This window comes from Falco punctatus (genome assembly GCF_963210335.1).
Source record: "Falco punctatus genome assembly, chromosome: 13".
NCBI lineage: Eukaryota > Metazoa > Chordata > Aves > Falconiformes > Falconidae > Falco > Falco punctatus.
Window position 1 is genome coordinate 14,895,211 of NC_137593.1, and position 19,293 is coordinate 14,914,503.

The following is a 19,293-nucleotide window of genomic DNA, read 5'->3' on the forward strand; positions in this document are numbered from 1 at the left end:
CCCTTTGCAAACCTGACTCAGTCACTAACCTATCAAAAAACCACCCAGTCTCTTCTGCCCGGGCAGCTAGCTCATTGAAGGATCCAATAATACAAGTCACAGTCATCAGAAAAACCCATGGCAGAAGCAGCCAGGGACAAGCTGGCAGCAGAGACAGAAGCAAAGGAGGGGAGAACAAGAACTTCAACTTCTGACAGGGGTAAGCCATTCAAACCTTCTTCTCCAATTTCCTCCACATCCCAGAACCACGCAATTGCTAAAGAGGAGGTGCGCACACACAGCCAAAGACCAGAGGAAGAACAGGACTATTTCCCTCAATAGCCAGAACTCACCCAGCTCGTGCCAACCACAGAGCCACGGGCACTCCAAACACAGGCTCAGCAGTGACACATCACATCAAGTCATGGAGCTATTAGCCTCTCCATTAGCTAGCAGGATGATACCAGGCACTGAAAGTGGGCCTATGTGCAGAGACCAGCCACACATCCAACAAAGAGAAAGAACTATGTTGAGTAGATACAACAGTGCAAAAAAATATAAAGAGAGTGTGGATAAAAGCATAGAGAAAGTTGCCCAACATAAGCAGAAGTAAGCCTACAGTAATGACAGACGAATGGTCACTTGAGTGGGGAAAAACAGAAGAGTACATGCCTTGGTCTGACAATGGGAAGTAAAACTATACAGTGTGTTTAGTACTGGCACCCCAACAGTGGGCAGACTGAGTATGGCTGCATGCAGCAGACGCAGGCAGGAGGCACTGGGAGCCAAAATGCAAGTACACCTCTGAAGAACCGGAGATGGCCCAGTGGGGAGTTCAGGCTGTTGAGCCTGAGCAGACGTTGCTTTGGGTGCTGAACGTTTCCTGCACCAGCTGCCTGCCAGCTTTCACCCACCGACATCTGCTCAAAGGCGGGTGACCCCGGCAGCGCCACCTCCACATGAACCCCAGACACCGCATATTGCCCACTCAGTCCCATCTACTACATACGCTTGTGTGTTAAACCCCTTCCTTGTGCTTCGCACCTCCCTCTCCTCCTCAGCGCTCCCCCACAGAGCCCCACGACAGCCCCTTCCCCACACGCGGCCTCCCGACCTCCCTCACAGCCCCTCACTGCCACCCTCTCCGCACACGCTGCCCCTGCCCTGCCACCCTACACTCCCCAAACCTTGTCCCTCATCAGTCCCACACCACCGCCTCCCCACAGCTGCCCCGGCCGCCACTCTCCTCAGAGCCGGCTGCCCACAGCTCGCCGTCACCTGTCACCCTCCAGGGCCCCCGCAGCTCCCGGCCCGACCCGCCGCCCTCCCTGCTGCGCGGCCTGTCCCCCTACAGACGCCCAGCCCTGCTTCCTGCCCGCCCCGCTCCCCCGCGGCCTGTCCCCCCGCAGCGGCCCGGCCCCTTCCAGGCGGCACCTGAAGCGCGGCGAGTCCTTCAGGCACTCCTCGAAGTCCACGGTCACCTTCATCCTCCCCTACCGCGGGGCGCGCCGCTGCCTCCGCTGCTGCTGGTGGTGGTGGTGGTGGTAGCGGTGGCGGCGGGGCGAACCCAAGGCGAGGCGAGGCGAGCCGACGCCGGCCGCCGGGCGGCGCTAGGCGGGGGCGGCGCTCATGACAGCGCGGAGGGACGGTGGGACCCGGCGGCGGGGCGACTGCTACGGGAACGCGGCGCCGTGCAACCCCTCTGCCCGCCTCCCGCGCCCAACCGCGACTGACGGCATGGACAGCCAATAGACGGCAAGCAGCAGCAGAAATAGCCAATAAGACGCCGGCATAGGCGGGGTTTCCCCCAAAATAGGCGTGGAGCGGCGGAGAAGCAGCCAGCTCATCCAGTCGCAGGAGCAGGGAAGCGCTCCGGCCACACACAAGGCGAGAGGGGCGGGCACAACAAAAAGACCGCCCAATAAGTGGGGCACTCAGCGGACGCAGCCAACCGCCGGGTGCCGCAGAGTTTACTTCTCGCCGGGCACCCTAAAGAGTGACAGCCTGGTGAGCCAATGTATAAACAGCTCTTGGCCTCACACCAATTGGCACGCTCCATTGCCACGGCTACCCGGAAGACCAATCCCAGAGCTCATAAACACCGAGGGGCGGCTCCAGCGCTGCGATAGGCTGGTTCTCCCGTCGCTCGGGGCGATGACGTTACCAGAGGGCGGGACGCGGCGGCCGCCCCGGCGTGAGCGGGCTAGTGCGGCGCCCGGCGGGCCCTGCCCCGCTGGCCGTTTGTAACCGTTTGATTTTTTACAATTAAAGCCATTAATTAGGCAGGGGACCGCCTGCCTCGGGAGTGAGGCGCGCGGGAAGGCCGGAGGAGGCCGGCTGGGCCGGGCCGGGCCGCAGGAGGCGGGCCCGCCGCTGAGGGCGGTGTCACAGGCTCCCGCCTGGGGCCGGGCCCGCCGAGGTGCAGCGGCAGGTTATGAGCCACCGCGAAAAGGTTACAGCTCCGGATGCTCTTCAGCCACCGTCAGTTCATAGATCTTGGAAAGATTTGTGTTACCTGGGGGAGAGTCAAAGCTGTCTTCGAAGGAGAAACGCAAACAGCAGGGGTTTGCTGTGCGAAGAAAATCAGCTGAGCACGCTTGGGTTTGGCATGGTACGTTTGCTGGAGAACGCTTTCAGGCTTTTCAGACTGCAGAAGGGCAGCGTAACAGAGCGAAAAGGACCGTGTTGACTCTCCCACTTTGTAGTGAAGGGCTGCAGAGCATTGTAGATTTCTGATCCCGTAACAGGAAAAAAAAAAAGAGCTTTAGCAAGTTGCACGCTGCGTGGTGTTCCCAGATGTAAAAATGGCAAAGGAGCACCAGCCACCCACACTTATCCTCAAAGGCAGTGACAGAGTACAAGTTACTGTTATTCTCTTCCAGTTAAACCTGGCAAAGATGAAGCAATGTCACACCACATCACAGGCTCCATCCTGCCGCTACAGGGATGCCGTGCTGGGAAGCTGTCATGAGTTGACATTCACTCCCGACTCCTCCAGGAGTTTGAGGAACTGCCATACCTGCTCTCAGTAAGCCTGCTCACCGTGCCCCTGCAGTCTTCACACCCTCCATCCCTCCGCTGCCCCATAACCTACACCAAGCTTCCTCTATTTTTTTATCCCTTTCCCTTCTTATTTAGCCTACCCCTTCTCTCTCTCCTGACTTCCTCATGGTCTCGCAAGGAGAAACAGTCAACATGGAAGGACTGAGGGGAACATAAGACTTCTTTCCTTTCTAAGAAGTTGAATGCCTACTGTACCTTTACTGTCCCTCCTTCAGTTAAGGTGTCCTTATCACAAAAGCAAAGGGAAGCTTTATAGTTCAGTCAGTTGTGGTTTAGGGTTTCAGGCTGGGTTGCTTTTTTTTTTTTTAAAAAAAAAAAAAAAGCTAGATGAAATGTCAAATCCAAATGATGAGTTACACAGATGCAATGATTGTATATTTTTTTGAGCTGTCCCCTCACCAAAACTAATCAAAATACCCCTACTTTGGTTAAGGAGTCGAGTGCAACTGTCACACCCACATTAGAAAAAGCAGGAAGTTAAGAAATTTTTGTATCACTTAGGCTGCAATTATATTGGGAAATCCACTTTTCAACTAAAGCGTGCAATTGAAAAGACAGCCTGGCTTTGTATTAAAAAAAAAAAAAAGTTTTACTTCCTAAGGAGTAGTTGGTGTTAGTCCTTCTCCATTATTTAATGCTAGTGAGTGATTACTCAATGCTGACCACAAAAAGACAGACCAGTCTTGCTTTAATCCTACACACACAAAGCAAATTGCCTTGAAAACCTTTTCTTGGTGCTGCTGTCTTAAATTCATTATTCAGGTTCCCAGATCTACCCTCACATTTAGGCAGCCAAGAAACCACAAAAACTAAAAATGTGTACAAACTGATATATTTCAATGTCACACTAAAGAATACTTTCTCGTTTGCAGTGATGAGAAAATGGCAATATTTGTTAAAGTATTTATCTATGAACACACCTACAAATTCTACAGTTGTTGCTTGTTTCTTCTGAAGAGCTCCAAGAAGTCAAACCAATACATCTAGTGTGAGTGCCATAATGTAATGAAAACAATGGTTTTATTTGTGTTGTGACGCTTAACACTGATTTCAAACAGAATAATTACATTTGTGAGGTGGTATCATAATAAACACCACAAAAAATATGTTACAGAAAAATAGTTCTGATAAGATATACACGTTTAACATCAGAGAGCGAGCTGTTGAAAAAATATTTGTGGTTTCCGTGAACTGTGTACAACTCAGTGTGAGAGAAACATTAAGGACAGAAAAAAGCTTTAAAGATGGAGTTAAGGCTCTTATTTGCAAGTGATCTTCCTAGTGGAAGCATATTGAAAAATGCTTTCTCTAGACAAGACTCAGCTCGAGGAATTAAACCTGTGCAAGAAGCTTCACAATTGCGATGCTGTGGAGCTCAATGTCTGGATTAGTAAGGCTGTATGTCTTGTTTCCTCCTTACACCACTCCTTACTGTGTGAATAAGCCTTCACCATATATACCTCAGGATTAAAACATGCATGCAAACCAAGTCCCCGTCAAATGTAAAAAGAGAAAAAGGCATTTATTGTCTTGTCTCCATCCAGCACAGAACTATAATTGATATTTCCAGAAGGAAATCAGACATCCCTTTGTAAAAAAAGCTATATGGAGTATCTGTAGTTAACTGCAAAGTAAGCTTGCCTATTTTAGCTTTTAAAATGCATGTAGGTGTAAACCTGGAAAAAAAATCAAGTAGACCAGCCTTTCAGTTAAAAGCAGCATCAGGTACACCAGGTTGCACTCTAGGTAAGCAAGATGGAGCACAAACAGAATTTTTGCTAGCGCTGAAGAAAATTAAGAAAACAAAGCCTTTAATAAAACCCATAACTAAAACCAGTTCAAGTTCCAAAATGGCATCTAACCAAAACTGGGGGCTTGGTGGCATGGAAGCAGGGAGAATCACCCAGATAGCTCAAAATCATCTGACTGATAAAAGAGACCTACTATATATTCTGAGGCTCATTTAAAAACCCATCTTCATCCGTTTATGTATACTGTACCTCCCTCAAAGCTATATACCTATTTCATTGAGGATTTTGGAAGCCATTACATAAAAGGTCTTCACTGGAAGCCGGCAAAGTTTTTCTTGTTTGTTAAACCAAATGCTTTCTAGGCATAGTAGGGTACAAAGTACCCCTACTGAGCACCAAAATGAAAATGATGTCTTGGACATAGAAAGTGTTGGGGGAAGGAAGGCAGGACATTACCTCATCTAAGAGCTGCTTCTGATGGATTCTGACCGCTTGTACTTACCACAAAGTACAAGTATCCTGTTTGACAGCATCACAGGCTGTGGAGTGCTGCCGCTCTCTCAGTAGGACTTCACTGCCCTAGCTGGGGCAGACCAGGCCATCAGCTGCTTGGTTTGAAATACAGGCTGGTGCAGACATTCCAACAGTCTGAACACTGGAAGCTGTATATAAAGGGTGCAAACTAAGTTCTGCAATCTTATCCTTGGGAGCCAAATTTAAAGCTCCAGTAAGTGACCTTAGGAGTCAGAAGTATCCACATACTTATTCTTTGCCCCTGTTTATTCTATACAAGTGGCTGTGTTTGATACAAGAAGAAACAGCATTCTCCATACTGAAAAATTAGCATCACCACACTGGACTGAATCAAGAGGTCAATGCTTTCTTGTGAAAAGATGCTATTAATCCTGATTCAGGCCCTTAGAAGACTAAATAACCCACAACTGGCAAACCTGTTACCTACTAAGGCAAGGAGATAGTTGGAAAAGGCACACTACAACACCTGGTTAGCACAACTCACAGGTATCTTCAGCAATGCATCCAATCTAATTAATTATTCTTGTATTAATCTTTCAAAGGACAGCATTCTATTGCCTTATTCACTCTCAGTCTCTCTGGGATTTCATGAAAGCTCACACTTGAGAATGCATATAACTGTAAAATAACTTTCATTCCTTTATTCAAACTTCACATATACAGTGGACAAAAAGACATTTTAAAATAGATCCATATAATTATATGGATTTTTGCAACATATCAAATTCAGATCAAAATTAAGATATACACTGTATTCCATAACCAAGCTAAAGCTTAAGTGTATACTTCATTTTTGTAATAAAACCCATGAACTGCTCTGAATACTGGAACATTCACCAGTCAAATTCCACTGAGTGGGAAGGCATTGACAGCAATTTGGAGATTCAGAATCCCTCTTTACAGGGGCTACACAACCACACTGTAAACAAGTACCTGAATTAGGCAGTTTCCCTTCTATTATTCCAAACAGCCTTCATTTTACGAAAGCAGTTGCTGTAAGTTGCAATGGATACAGGAAGATTTAGACCAGTGGTTTTCAGTATGCAGGTTGCCAACCCCGAATGAGTAGGAGATCATCAGCAGTTATCCTTACATAAAGGACAGCCAGACCCTAAACTCAGCTCATCTTCAGAGTCCTGATGTGGATTTGCTCACGGTTGGGTGTCTTTCCTCAGGTGCTAGTAGCACAAGCACTCTTCATGCAACTGCAAAGGACCAAAAGTTTGAAACAAGAGCCAGAAGAGCGACAGAGGATGTGGTTTTAAGAGAAAAGTTGGAGGGAACTTCCATATTCTCATTATAAGCCAAAAGAGAGCTCCACAAAACATCCAGTCCCGATGGAAGAGATAACGACAGCTAAATGCGAAGTTCCAATGCTCAAGTTAGCACATTTCCAGTGTAAAAACATTCCCTCCACCAGATGTTAGTACTGCCTAGTCAGAAACTAACAACCGATTCCAAACACCACTCTTAAAAAATAATACAGCTCTTTTTCTAAAGACTTGGAAAGTACAGGTAATAACATACTGAAATATAGATTAACAGGTCAACACTTTACAAAAAAAGTTATAAGACTTAAATAATCCCTTTTTAAACTGCTTAACACATCTGATAAATATCTTGCATGTCAATCTGATATATGCTGTACCATTTGGCTTTTGAATCCCAAACCTTTCCATAGGAGATACCACACCCAGAACACTGTCAAATAAATAGTGAAAACCAAAAGATGCTGTCTGTTTTGAAGCGTGAAGAGTAACAGTACATTACGCAAGATAATCAGCATTACATACACAGGGAATGCCATTCTGGTTGAACAGATTATGAAGCGGTATTCTCCATGAAATACTAGGCACAAGAATAAATCAATTAGACAGTTTTTTCTGTCTAACAGACAAATCTAAAATTAACATTATTGGCAATACAACATTGTAACTGATATGCTTCTCAATATTTAAGAGCCTTAATTGCAAAAATTATAAAGTGATGTTTATATTTGTGTCTGACAAGCAGTTACAGTTCTGGACAGATTTCTTCTATGCTGTGTGTTCTACCTTCCAGGTGGTCACGAGTAGCATGTGCTGCATAAGAAAGATTACAGAAAACACATAATGCTTCACACTCACCAAGTATTTTCAAAACACAAATATCCTCCCGAAATCATCTTCGCTTCTCCAAAGGCAACGTTTGCGAACCCATCTTAGCAATGTACAAGCCTTTAGTTTGAGAATGCAAAAGCTTCTAAAATAGTTATTTCACCCTCATGTTTTGAAGGAACAGCTAACACCACTGTTCAGCATACCAAGCAGGAATACTGTCCACCTCTGGAATTGGGAGGATTTAACCAAGCAGTTAAGAGAGATCAATTTGCAAAACTAACATATGAAGTTCCTGAAACACAAGCAAGCATAGTACTTTTCAGGTCAAATTTCATTTCCAGCCGAGACACTTCAACATGTTTAGCACTCATGTTTTAAACTCACGTTTAACAGCAAGAAATCAGAGAAAGCTCCTTGTCATTAGTGCTTTTCATATGAATAAGCCCACTATATAGTATGTATACATGCACCTGAAAGTTTAGTGACATAAAGCAAAGATAAAAGAAAACCGCGTCAAGATTACTATAATCTTTAATAAAGGCCAGGTAGGCTCCGGCATGAGTTAGACTTTGTAACAAGGGCAGTTTAACAAGCAAATAGTATAGCTACCAAGCAGAACCAATTTGTGTATGCTCCCACCCTTCTCCTTACTCATCTTTAGGGTGATGCTCACCATGGTTAAAACACAATGTATTCTGTATCTACCAAGGGCCAAAAGGGCACACCCAGTCAGCTGACAGCTAAACTGATGAGCAGTATCTGAGCAGGGTTATCATAGCAATGAATGCTAAATGAGCCAGAGAGAAAGAACAATAGCTTTACTGCTTGTCAATTTAACTGCTATAGATCACACCCTTGTATCTTACACCTTTGTGTAACAGAAGACAGGTCTGCACTGAAATCATGCTTGAATTCACCTATATCAGAAATCTTTCCTTCAGTGATTTTAAAGAGAATTTCTACAGGAAAAATATTTTTAGAGAGGAACAAAGGTCCCTTTCGCTGGCAAAGTCTTTTTACGTTGTTTGTGGAGTCATAAATAGGGAGTAGCCAGAGAAATTCCAGTGAAGCTGAAATGTTGAATCCCAGTGCGGTCTGTTACAATTTTAACTTTCTTTTCCACCAAAAAGATTGGCTGCTAGAATCCACATGCATGGGATAAGGTACAGCTACTCGAGGCAAGAAAGGAATGACTCATCCATTTAAAATGCTTGATAGCCCACAACAGAGACGGGCAAAAATATACAAACAGTTCTCACCATTACTGACTGGACTGGCCATCTTCACTTCAATCAGCAAGAAATCTCAGTCTGTAACCAAGAAGCGCAACTTACATTAGCGGATCTGGTGGTATCTGACAGAAGCCTTCTTAAAAACCTAAGTCTTTAGCCCCTTCTTCAAAAGGAGAGTGTAGAGATTAAAAGAGTACTATTAATTTTACTCAAATACAAAATGGACAGGATCAAAGGGTAGAAAGAACACTGGATAACAGAAGCACAAAATTTTTAAGGCATCTTAATGGACAAAAAATAATGCCAAGTGAGAAGAGGGTCTCAAATTGCCTGAAAAACAACCCAGGACCCAGTGGAGCCCTAGAGTCACAGCAGACCACTAAGAAATGCCTCTTATGTCACATCCTTACCTGGAATGATCATCAGTACTATAGAAGTCATATTATTCCACTGGAATAAAATGACACTGCATGTCAGCTCTCCCTTACATAGATTGACAGTCTCAGACATAACAGAGGTGAGTAGTACCCACATCACCAGAGGATCTCCATAACTTCAGAAGAGCTGAAGTTGAATGGAAGAAATTGTCAAAAAGTAGCTCAATACAACATGCAGAAAAAGACATTTCCTTTGCAGTTGAAAGCAAGTATTAGAGTTGTTAGACAGTTCAACTGTGAAGCCAAAATAAGCCATCACAGAAATCAGCTACATCACCCAATACACCAAGCAAAAACGCTCCTTTTCTGCTCTACAAGAAAGCACTTTAAAATACAATGATTTGAAGTTGAAGAGCTCTTCGAAAGCTATCTAGATGAATAGTCTTTCCACATGCTTAGTCCTAACAGGGAAATCTCAGGTACAAGAAAATCCATAGCACTTTGATGCACTTCCGTGAAGGAAACAACCAAACTGAAACACTGTTTTAAATACTCAACTCCTTAATGTGACCAAAACCACAGCATGACCAAAAGCACAGACTAGCAAAAAATCCAGGTAGCAAGTATTAAAACCAGCTATTGGAGAAACATTCTGTAGCTCTAATATCCATTTAATTAATAGTTATGAATAAGATTCTTCTGTGCTCTCAGAAAAGTAATAACTTTTTTGAGATGGTATCTCTTTATTTCATTAAAACTTTGACATTACTAACACAGCTATGTTGCTGCATCATCTCAATGTAGGAATCTCTTAAAACACAGGCAGTGGCAGAAGACAAGTTTATTAATTTTTGTCCATATTCCATCATCCTTAGACCAACCCTGCCACAAATAATCACATGTGATTGGTCTGAGGGCATTCCATTCACCAGCTGCTACAGAAGTGAGACCAGTACTTAACCTCAGAAGAATTGGTTAAGTACAGAGACCAAAAGCTATGACAGTTGACACAGAGATTAAGAGATAATGAAACACCATGGTTTAAGCAGAATGATACAAAACAGAAATGAAGAATTGAGAATCACATCAAGTTAATGGAAATTATTTCTATATGCCACAGTGTGGAGTTGAACCAGTTAGTTAATGGGTTGATAAACAGGCAAACAGTTACATTTATGTAATCCACTGGCCATGAGCAGTCTAAAATTGATAATTACCAGTTGTGGCTCTGAAGCTGGTTATGAGGCAAGGTGGAATGGACTTCAACAATAGAGACTGAAAAATGCTGCAAAGGTGTGCCTTCTTTCCACTGGCGAATGCAGCTGGGGAGCGGAGTTGCCTCTGTTTTACAGCAAAGTGCAGACAGATGGCAGCTTCAAGCCATGGAGAAAGGTCATAAGGTTGCCTATTGGAGCCCTCCTTTCCCCTGGAGAGTGAAGTTCTAGTAAATAGCCATTATACGGCATATGTTAAGTTATGAAGTTGGTCCATTAACGGGTCTCAGACATGTACCAAATGACCCTTTCGGAGCCATTATAAAGGTATTAGTGCTCCTGTAATAAATAATGGGACTAAAACGTGCAATCCACAGAACTTAAAAACATGTAACTTTGCAAATCACCTTTTTATTGCGTGGAATTTTAACTCATTTTAGAAGAGTTCCTAGTTCACATGGCTGTGAAGAGCAAATGCGAATCAAGTTAAACCCATGCAGCATCTTCCCAAGTCTGCAGACTGTATGTCTCATAGCTTTGCCAAGCAATGGATGAATGAGGCTTACAGACTTCATTGCCACTAGTCTCATGAGCAACAGATGTCAGTTTTTTCTATTGCCAAAAACTTGTTCGAAGTGCTGTTACACACAGAGATGGGCAGTGAACAGCTGTAATTATTCACCAGAAGGCCACCACAAAAATCAAAGACTTATTATATAGTCTACCCTTTTCACCCATAGAGAAGCTTAAAGATGAAAGAGAAGGTGTCAGCCTTTATAGTCTTATGAGTTTCAAGAGACAGCCCTGAAGCAGGTTCCAGGAACAGCTCCCAGCTAAAAGTCCCAGGCTTTCTTCCAGTAGCTGCACTGAAAGCAGAACTGAGGGTCTTATCCCACGCTACAGAAATGAATATTACTGTTTAAGGACAAGTGCATACTGAAGTCCTAACAGCAGTTTTTTTACAGTAAGACAGGCAGAAGTTCTTACTTGGGAAGTTAGATACATTTCTCTCAGCAGGGAGAACGCAATCATGCTAGTTCCCCTTTGCTGGCTACAGGATGGTTTGGGAGCAAAACAGGAGCTGAACCACAACATCAGTTGAGGCTCTCCTGCATGGCCACAGCTTTAAGTGCTTTGTACAAAGACAACTCTTCCCTTAGAAAGGATGATGGCAACTTCACTACCAAGAATCAGTTATGCTGGGGAAATAGTACAAAGCAGAGGTGTTTGCTTTTCTGCTGTCACAACAAACAAAGGCCTACATGCTATTTAGCAATACTGGTTGTTTTGGTACCATGCTACCTATCAAGACAGCATGCAGTAGGTGCACACTGAGCATTACTCATACTTGAGTGTACTAATTTCCCAACAGTTGAAAGGGCCACCGGTACTCAAACATGCTTTTTGATTAATCAGTAGCTCACCATGTTCAGTAGCTTCTGTATTCATTGTTTCTACATCTGCAGCATCATGCATCTCTTCATCCTCATCATCATCCTCTTCTTCACCATGTAGTTCTTTTGCAATAAGCTGTCTTGCCAGTTTGATGTTTCGTCCTTCATTGTAGTGCATTTTTCTCTTCATTTCGAACTGTTTCTTTTTCTCTGTGGGCAAATGCAAATATTTATTTCTTCCCTTTATAAAACAACTTATTTCCTCTCTTCAGAGAGGCATGAACTGCTTCCCAAGTCAAATTTATTCCTACCTTGCAAGTCCACTGATTATATGACCAAGAAATCACTGAATTAACATTATTTTCTTCAAGTGGAGTGTTCTTTTAAATGAGTCTGACAAAAAGGCTAGTAATTAATGGACTGAACAGCTGAAGCACTTCTTTTAAAAGAACCTGTCTACAAGTAAGAGCAAATCTTAACCAAGAGAAGCATCTAGTAACAGCATACAAAATTCCAGACTTTCACAAGCCTTGTTTCTAAGTAAACCTAAGGACAAATTGAGATGCACTGGTGGGACAGAAGACAATTTTTTGCAGATATCTGACTTGCCTCTGGCTAGCTACCAAAGGCCGGTTATGAGAGATATATTTACCACATGTAGAGGAAAAAAGATTTTCCACTTTCCCCATGGCCTGCAGCCTAACTTTGCTCCATATATTAAACATTAGCAGGTCTAGCAGCAACACATTGTAATTAAAGTAAACTTTGTTTATTGGCAGCCCCAACACTTTTTTGTTTTCTTCCCTTAGAATAGTAAGGTTACATGCTTACTATTGTGTTATAATATTGCTTGTATTATATTACAAGTTGGGGCCAGGAAAGATGAGAAGCAATAGCTAGCTAATGCAAGCCTGAAATCTTAGAAGTATCATTGTTTGGCGGTTTCCACAAAATGTTCGAGCCCAAGCCAACACAAAACATCTGTTGAAGATGCAATTTGCTTCAGAATAAATGTATACTTCCTGCTGGATCCACCTATCAGTTGCTTTGAAATCAATAGAAATATCACCCATATGTTTGCAAGCAATTAGTAGCATCTTAATTGCAGCCATATTCATTGGATCATTAAGTCTACCCCCTCACCCCAAAACCAGAAGAGCTTCTTATTTAAGAAGTCTAGGTTTCTTAAGAGGCATTCCCGCATCTTAAGCTTGTATATAAGGGGGCAGCCAGTAACAACAAATTCCTGTTTATATGTAGATCCCAAACAAAACAGATCTGATTAGAAACAAACAGCATATTTGCTCAATCTTTTACTTACCCTTCAAAGAACATTTATCTCCATTTCCAGATCACAACATTCTTCTGACAGTACTTGTTCTTCCCAAATATTTCTTACTGAAAATCTGCTGAAACCATTTGTAGAAAGAAAAAACTCAAAACCAAACAAGTTATGCCTACCTCGTTCCTCAGGTGTTAATTCTTCATCCTCTTCCTCCTCCTCACTGCTTTCCTCTTGCTTTGCTATAATCTTGGGTCCTTTACCTTCAGCTGCAGCTGCCAGTCTACATAAATCATGCAATACAAAATGCAGAAACAGCAAGTTTTTCACTATTTAAAATACACAAAATTTCAGAACACTCATACAACCAGCTTTGTTCATTAGCTTCACCACATTCATGTGTACTATCAACCTGAAAGAGGTCTGAAATACCAGATGCACACACAAACACTGAAAACCACCTAATTTGGCAATAGTAAAAGCTTGATTTCTAAATAAACCAGCAACACCTTTCCATAAAGAAAAACTACTCCAGGAAAGAGAAAATTATCTTAACATTTAATCAATTTTCTATGACAATACTTACTTTTTACTTAACACATCTGCTTTTAAGGGCTCGTTTGACTCTGAATCACTCACTGCATCCTCATCATCTTCCCCTACCATGCTTGGAAGGAAAAAAAAACAAACAAAAAACAAAAAACGCAACAGCCTTTATCAATAATTTGCTGCTTAAGATTTGCTTAACAGAGCAGTCAAAATCTTACAACACTATTAAAAGACTCCTTTAATACTTTAAAAACTTTCCAAATCTAATTTAAATATTGATATGGCAACTTTATATTCTAGTACACAGATGTTAACTGAAAAAAATAAAATCAATACAAGTCAGACATGCCATTCAAAGCCTAAAGCCTGCTAGACATAAACCTTCTAAAAAGTGACTTTGTCCTTTTTGACATTCTCCATGATAGCTATAAGCCTTTATTTAGAAGCTTTGTAAATCTGAACACGTTGCATATAACCAGTAGGCCTGCACAGTCTGTCAGGCAATCAGCTACAATAAATACTGTATCACCCACAAAGTCAATTTTGCTGTAAAACTACTATGTCACTTGGCATCACTTAGGACAGCAGTTTAGCAAGCCTACCTGTGATAAGGAGTACTTGGCTCATCTATTTTCATCAAGCCATAATCTTTGCCTGCTGGGTGGTACGTAGCTATGATGTTCATCTCATCCCACTTCTGGGATTTTTTACTGAAATCAGAAAACAAAGTTAAGTTTTCTTATATTCTAAGAACAATTAGTTCTGTTTGGCCACAGAAGGAGTGTTTGCAACATCTTTTGATCTCTACTGCCTACTAAGCACAAAGAATATTGTTATGACACAAAGGCATTTTCTAAGTATGGATATCAAATACTGTTCTATACATACCTTAGTGAAGTCATGACAAATTATCAGTGCAACTTAATTTTCATAACAATACACAACAGATAAATAAACTCAGTGATCTACGAAGATGTATTCTTATTCATATACTCAGGAAAATACCGGTCTTGTTCAATCACTGTCTCATTAACTGTCTGCTCTTGTTACAAGTTACTGTAAAATCATTCTTCCTCCTATTATAACCCACAACACTTCAAAACAACCAAGGAACTTCCACTTCACCTCTGTTCAGTGAGCTGCTATGACTATTAGCAAAACTGTTACATAAACAATACCAACCAACAAAACTTCCTGCAGTAAAATAAATAGCGCTGAACAAGCTGGTTGTTAATATTTGTCATCCCAAATTGGCATCATAATTACAGCAGTGAATCAGTTCTGTTTTAAGCCAAGAGTTTCACATTTTAAACAGGCACCAGTGATGTGACATTATTTAGAAATGCCCTGATTAATCAGAGAATATACCATTTCATGTACATTATTTGCCAAAACAAAAGCCCACCCAGACTGAAAAAAATATATAAGACACAAAGAAAGCAACTGCCTTGTAGCCAGAAGTCACCCCTCCACTGATCTAAAAGCCACAGAAATGTTTAATCAACAGAAATTACCAGGTTCCCCATTTTCTCTAAAACAGTTATTGCAAGCTTCATACAACGTGGTCTTTCCCTTAGACTAAACCAATAAATTTAACTTTAGAATAGTAAAATAATTCCACTACTTAGTATTACCTTATGCAGTAACATATTCCTGTTGCGAGTTATTATTTAAGGAAGTAAATGTTACAGGGCTTTGTGGGTTGTGGGTTTGGTGTTTGGTTTTGTTTTTTTTTCCTTTTGGGGGCAGACAGGACCCAACCAGGGGGCAGTTGGCTAGAAGACTTTAACTTAACTACTCATTTAAACACTGACCGTTCCAATAACAAATTTGAAAAACACATTCAATTTCAATAACACCACTGCTCTTGAGCAGAATGTAATCCATAAACCAAAACTGATTAAGCTAAAGTCCAAGCACAAACTAAATCTTATATTTACAGAGGGCACTGCATAATACAACAGGGAAAAAAAAACACTAAAGGGCTAAAAAGAATAGATGCAGGAGCTGATGCTGAATCCTACATGCCACAGATTTACACTCCAGAAAAAAAATACAAATTAAGTGAGCTTAATCCCAGTAGCATATAGTAACCAATGCCAAACTCTCATGTTTGAGGCTTCAGATCTATTTTATCATTCTGTTCAAACACAAGGATTGCAACCTAAGCGGACAACACGTGAGTCAGATTGCCTACTCTGGCAGGGTGGAGAGTCATGAGCTTCATGATGACAAAGCTAAAGCTCTAGCCTAGGAATGCCAGTTATTCAAACCTGTCTATTTAGGAGTCGGAAAATCACCAGTTAAACATCAGCTAAACACCTGCTTAAAGCTCATCTATGACTAACGTAAGATGATCATATGGTTACATAGTGAGCACATGAGAATTTTTACTAGCCATAGCAGTTGCACAATGGTATGCAGCCCCTATAGACAGAGCTTAGTTGAAGAGGAAATATGATAGATGGGAGAAATTGTTTCATGTTCACCGCACTTGCCCAGAGAGCATCAAGATTTGTTGCCTGGGCTCACAACTCAATACCTAATAGTAATATTGGCAACCTTAGAATAATCTCTGGCATATACTGCTCTCAAAATTACATAGCCTGCAGCTTGGTATTCAGTAACTTACAAATACAAAACTGAGGCAGCTTTTAGTGGTTGAACTTTTTGCACTTATGTCTTTAAACTCTGATTCCAACACTAAGAATCTCAGCTGTGGAACACCTCCCAAAGCACAATTTAAAATTCAGCTAGGAAAAAAAATAATCATTAGAGGCAAGCAGACAAACATGTAATTTAACCCTTTTGTGTAAAAAGCCATCGTAGGAGAGTGACTAAGTGCTCTAAAAACCCACACCTCCCTTGATTGTCTCCAATTTAGCATGCTCAGGCATGCCAGGGCAGCATAACATTAACGACAGAGCTCAGGACCATCAGGAAAATGCTTCCTGACAGCTCTTCAGATGTAGAAATAGGAAATCTATTCTTCCCCAGAAAAAATCAGATTTGAAAAATCTCACAAGTGTTCATTTGTATTCTCTCACATCTTTAAATGTACATAATCATTTATTTTGACACCACACCTTGACTGGCAAGAAGTTTACGCAGCAGTAAAGGAACACCTCTCACTCTTCGTTTGCTCCTGCCATGGTAAACTCTTCTCTTGCCTGTTCCAACACAAGTGCTTGCGTGTACACACTCACAGTTGCTTAGTTACTTTATAAAATATCAGATCAGCCCGCTCAAAGGCTCTTACAGGAGCCTTAAGCCAGAAAATACCGTATACCAAAAATGCCAAGAACGTATCTACCATTAAACCATGATCTCAGCTCTCAGGATGCAGTTCCAGTGGTGTCCCAATTTCACAAGCTTCCCTCTTGTATCACATTTTCATTAAGGAAGTTTTCCAAATAATTTTACCATCACTAACAACAGTCCAAGGTTAATAATGATGCAAATACATGAGAGCTCTACTGAACATGGTGCTTTAAAAGATGACAGCTGACACAATAAGCTCGTTCATCTTGCAGCTATTTTTAAAGGTATTCAGATGTGAATTTCTATGTTCGAAATAGAGAGGCTGCTGATAGAGGTGCATGAAGAAAACAGGTACCTGTATTTATACACTAATTTTTAATCTTCAAGGATAATCACAGCTGTGCTACTTATCATTCTTTTAAGTATAAAATTATTTTGCTGAAGTCAGAAATAACACTGATTTAATGAAGCATTGCCAATCAAAAATAATACCTGCACACAAACCAGCTTTAAATATCCTGTACTGATCTTTCCAGGAAATTTTCTAATATCCATTAACTCGCAAGGCAATTTCAGAATTAATCTAATTGATTTTATTGACTCACGTGGGTAAACGGGAAATAGAAGCTGGACTCCTGCCCACTTAACTATTTCACAAGAAATTACTGTATACTATAACCAATACACCATATGCAAAGCTCATCAGCTTATACTCTTAATTTTCTGATCATTCTTCAAGATGGTACAAAAGAGACTGCAGAAAGTGAAATAGAGGCTACGGACAGCCAGTTTTACTTTATGTCTCATGTGGTAGTAAACACCTTATACTACATTATATTAAAACTAAAGAATAGTAAAAAAAAAAAAAATCACATTTGTGTAGCATATTGCTACTTACATTCAAATCCTTCAAAACCATCATCTCGCTCTTTCAGTTGAAATAATTTCTCCCTAGAAAGCAGGACCAGCTCACACAGGCAACAGAGCAAACCAAAAACTTTTCATTCTTACCTTGTTGACATTAGACTATATTTGTGACTTAACTTGACAAAGAGAAAAGGAATATTACTGTAATACTAAAAAAATAACTGCACGTCCATTTTTATCATTATTCCTCTCCTTGCAATACCGAGTGAGGTCCCAAACACAGAAAACTGTCAGAAGCCATGTTACAAACACAAGAGCTCTGGTCAAACCCTGATTATCATAATGTGGTGGAGTCTCAGAGCAACGTCTGGCAGCACCTACTAGGTGCTAACAGCACGGAAAGTGTGAGAATTCTCACCGGTCCAGCACAGCTGCTGGCTGGCTAAAGACCACTTCTTGCAAATCTGGACTAACTCTGAATGTTACAATTAAACCAAGACTTCCTTGTCGTTCAAAAACACAAACCACGTGGGCAGGCCAGTGCACATCCTCCAGTGTGACACCTTCACAATGAACCTTGCACAACCAAGGCGGCACCTTACTTATGTTTCAATCCAGGAGAGGGCCTCTCCCCAGGGAGACGCTTCTGGTTACAGAGAAATGAGCTACCAGTGAGCAAAGCGAGAATAAGTCTCCCATAGCAACGTGTATTTCCCAAACTGTAACCATCCTGGCCGCGACTGTAAAACCTCTGTTTGCCTTTAAGAGCGAGCACTTACGGACCGTACCGCTTCTGCTGCCGTCCCGGGAACGGCAACGAGCCACACCGGCTCCTTCGGCTGTCCCGCTGCGTCCCTGGCAAGGCTGCCACAGGAGCTCCGTGCTCTCCCCGCTCCGGCAGCCCCGGCACCCCCTTCTCAACACCGGCCCCCCTCCAGGAGCTGCTGCCGACACCTCCGCGGCGCGGGCCCGCGCCCCCGGGCCGCCCCCCGCCCGCCTGCTCCTGACAAACGGCGGGGCCCGGAAACCCCCAGCGTAGCCTAGTAGCCTCCGTCCCCCGGGACCTCGGACGAGCGCGACGGCCGCAGGGGAGGCCCCGCCGCCCGCGGGGCTCGGCACGGCCCTCACCCGTGCTCATCCTCGTCGCGGGCCGGACTGGCCCGCCGCGCCCCGGGAGCCGCTCCCTCCGCCGACAGCTTGCCGCCGCCCTTCTTCAGGATGCCCTTGATGGGCCCGCGCCCCGCCGCCGAGGCGGCCGGCACCGAGGGCGCCTCCATCGCCGCGCCACCCGCCCGCCCACTCGCTTCCGGCCGCCGCCGCCGCCGCGCGTCAGAACCGGCGGCGCGGAAGGGGCGCGGGCCCGCCTCCCGCCTCAGCCCGCCGCGCCCGCGCCCCCTGGCGGCCGGCGGACCGCCAACCCCGGGCGGCTGGGCTGGCGGCCCCGAAGGCCCTTGGCACGGCGTGTTGGGCAGAACGGCCCGCGCGGGCCCGTCACAGGCCTCCCGTGGCGCGGGGAAGCGGCAGCGCGGGCTTCTGCCGCCGCAAAGGCCGGCGTCCCTCGGCCGGAGCTGCGGGCCCGGGCCCGATCCGGGGGGACCCCGTGTCCCCTCCTGGGGGCTCAGCGCCCACACAGCCACCGCGCCACGGGCTGCCCGCACGGCTGCAAGGGGAGGTGAGCTGCAGCACCGCCG

General features: G+C 43.5%; 2 protein-coding genes and 1 long non-coding RNA gene across 11 annotated transcripts in view; 1 reads left to right on the top strand and 2 right to left on the bottom strand.

Annotated features, from left to right (window-relative positions):
• Positions 1–1,660, bottom strand: part of ACAP2 (ArfGAP with coiled-coil, ankyrin repeat and PH domains 2) — a 67,651-nt gene extending 65,991 nt beyond the window's left edge. For all 3 annotated transcript variants that reach the window (XM_080410117.1, XM_080410116.1, XM_080410115.1), the window contains exon 1: positions 1,414–1,660. In XM_080410117.1, coding sequence (XP_080266243.1) covers positions 1,414–1,466 — 53 coding nt within the window. In that variant the 5' untranslated portion in view covers positions 1,467–1,660. The remainder of the gene's footprint in view (positions 1–1,413) is intronic.
• Positions 1,661–1,864: 204 nt separating this feature from the next.
• LOC308072784 lies at positions 1,865–3,346 on the top strand. Its single transcript, XR_013931785.1, has 2 exons — positions 1,865–2,590; positions 2,862–3,346. It is a non-coding gene; the product is annotated as an uncharacterized lncRNA (long non-coding RNA).
• Positions 3,347–5,942: 2,596 nt separating this feature from the next.
• On the bottom strand, positions 5,943–18,924 carry PPP1R2 (protein phosphatase 1 regulatory inhibitor subunit 2). 7 transcript variants are annotated; one of them, XM_080410142.1, is made up of 7 exons: positions 18,731–18,920; positions 14,077–14,184; positions 13,512–13,592; positions 13,105–13,208; positions 11,674–11,853; positions 8,686–8,736; positions 5,943–7,718 (listed from the first exon to the last, which is right to left on the bottom strand). In XM_080410142.1, the coding sequence occupies exons 1-6, from the start codon at positions 18,877–18,879 to the stop codon at positions 8,732–8,734; spliced, it is 627 nt and encodes a 208-aa protein (XP_080266268.1). In that variant the 5' UTR covers positions 18,880–18,920; the 3' UTR covers positions 5,943–7,718; positions 8,686–8,731. The 7 variants fall into 7 exon arrangements, with proteins under 7 accessions (XP_080266268.1, XP_080266267.1, XP_080266265.1 ...); XM_080410141.1 differs by having other exon boundaries at positions 5,943–7,408; positions 18,731–18,919; XM_080410139.1 differs by lacking the exon at positions 8,686–8,736 and having other exon boundaries at positions 5,943–7,408; positions 18,731–18,921.
• Positions 18,925–19,293: the final 369 nt, after the last annotated feature.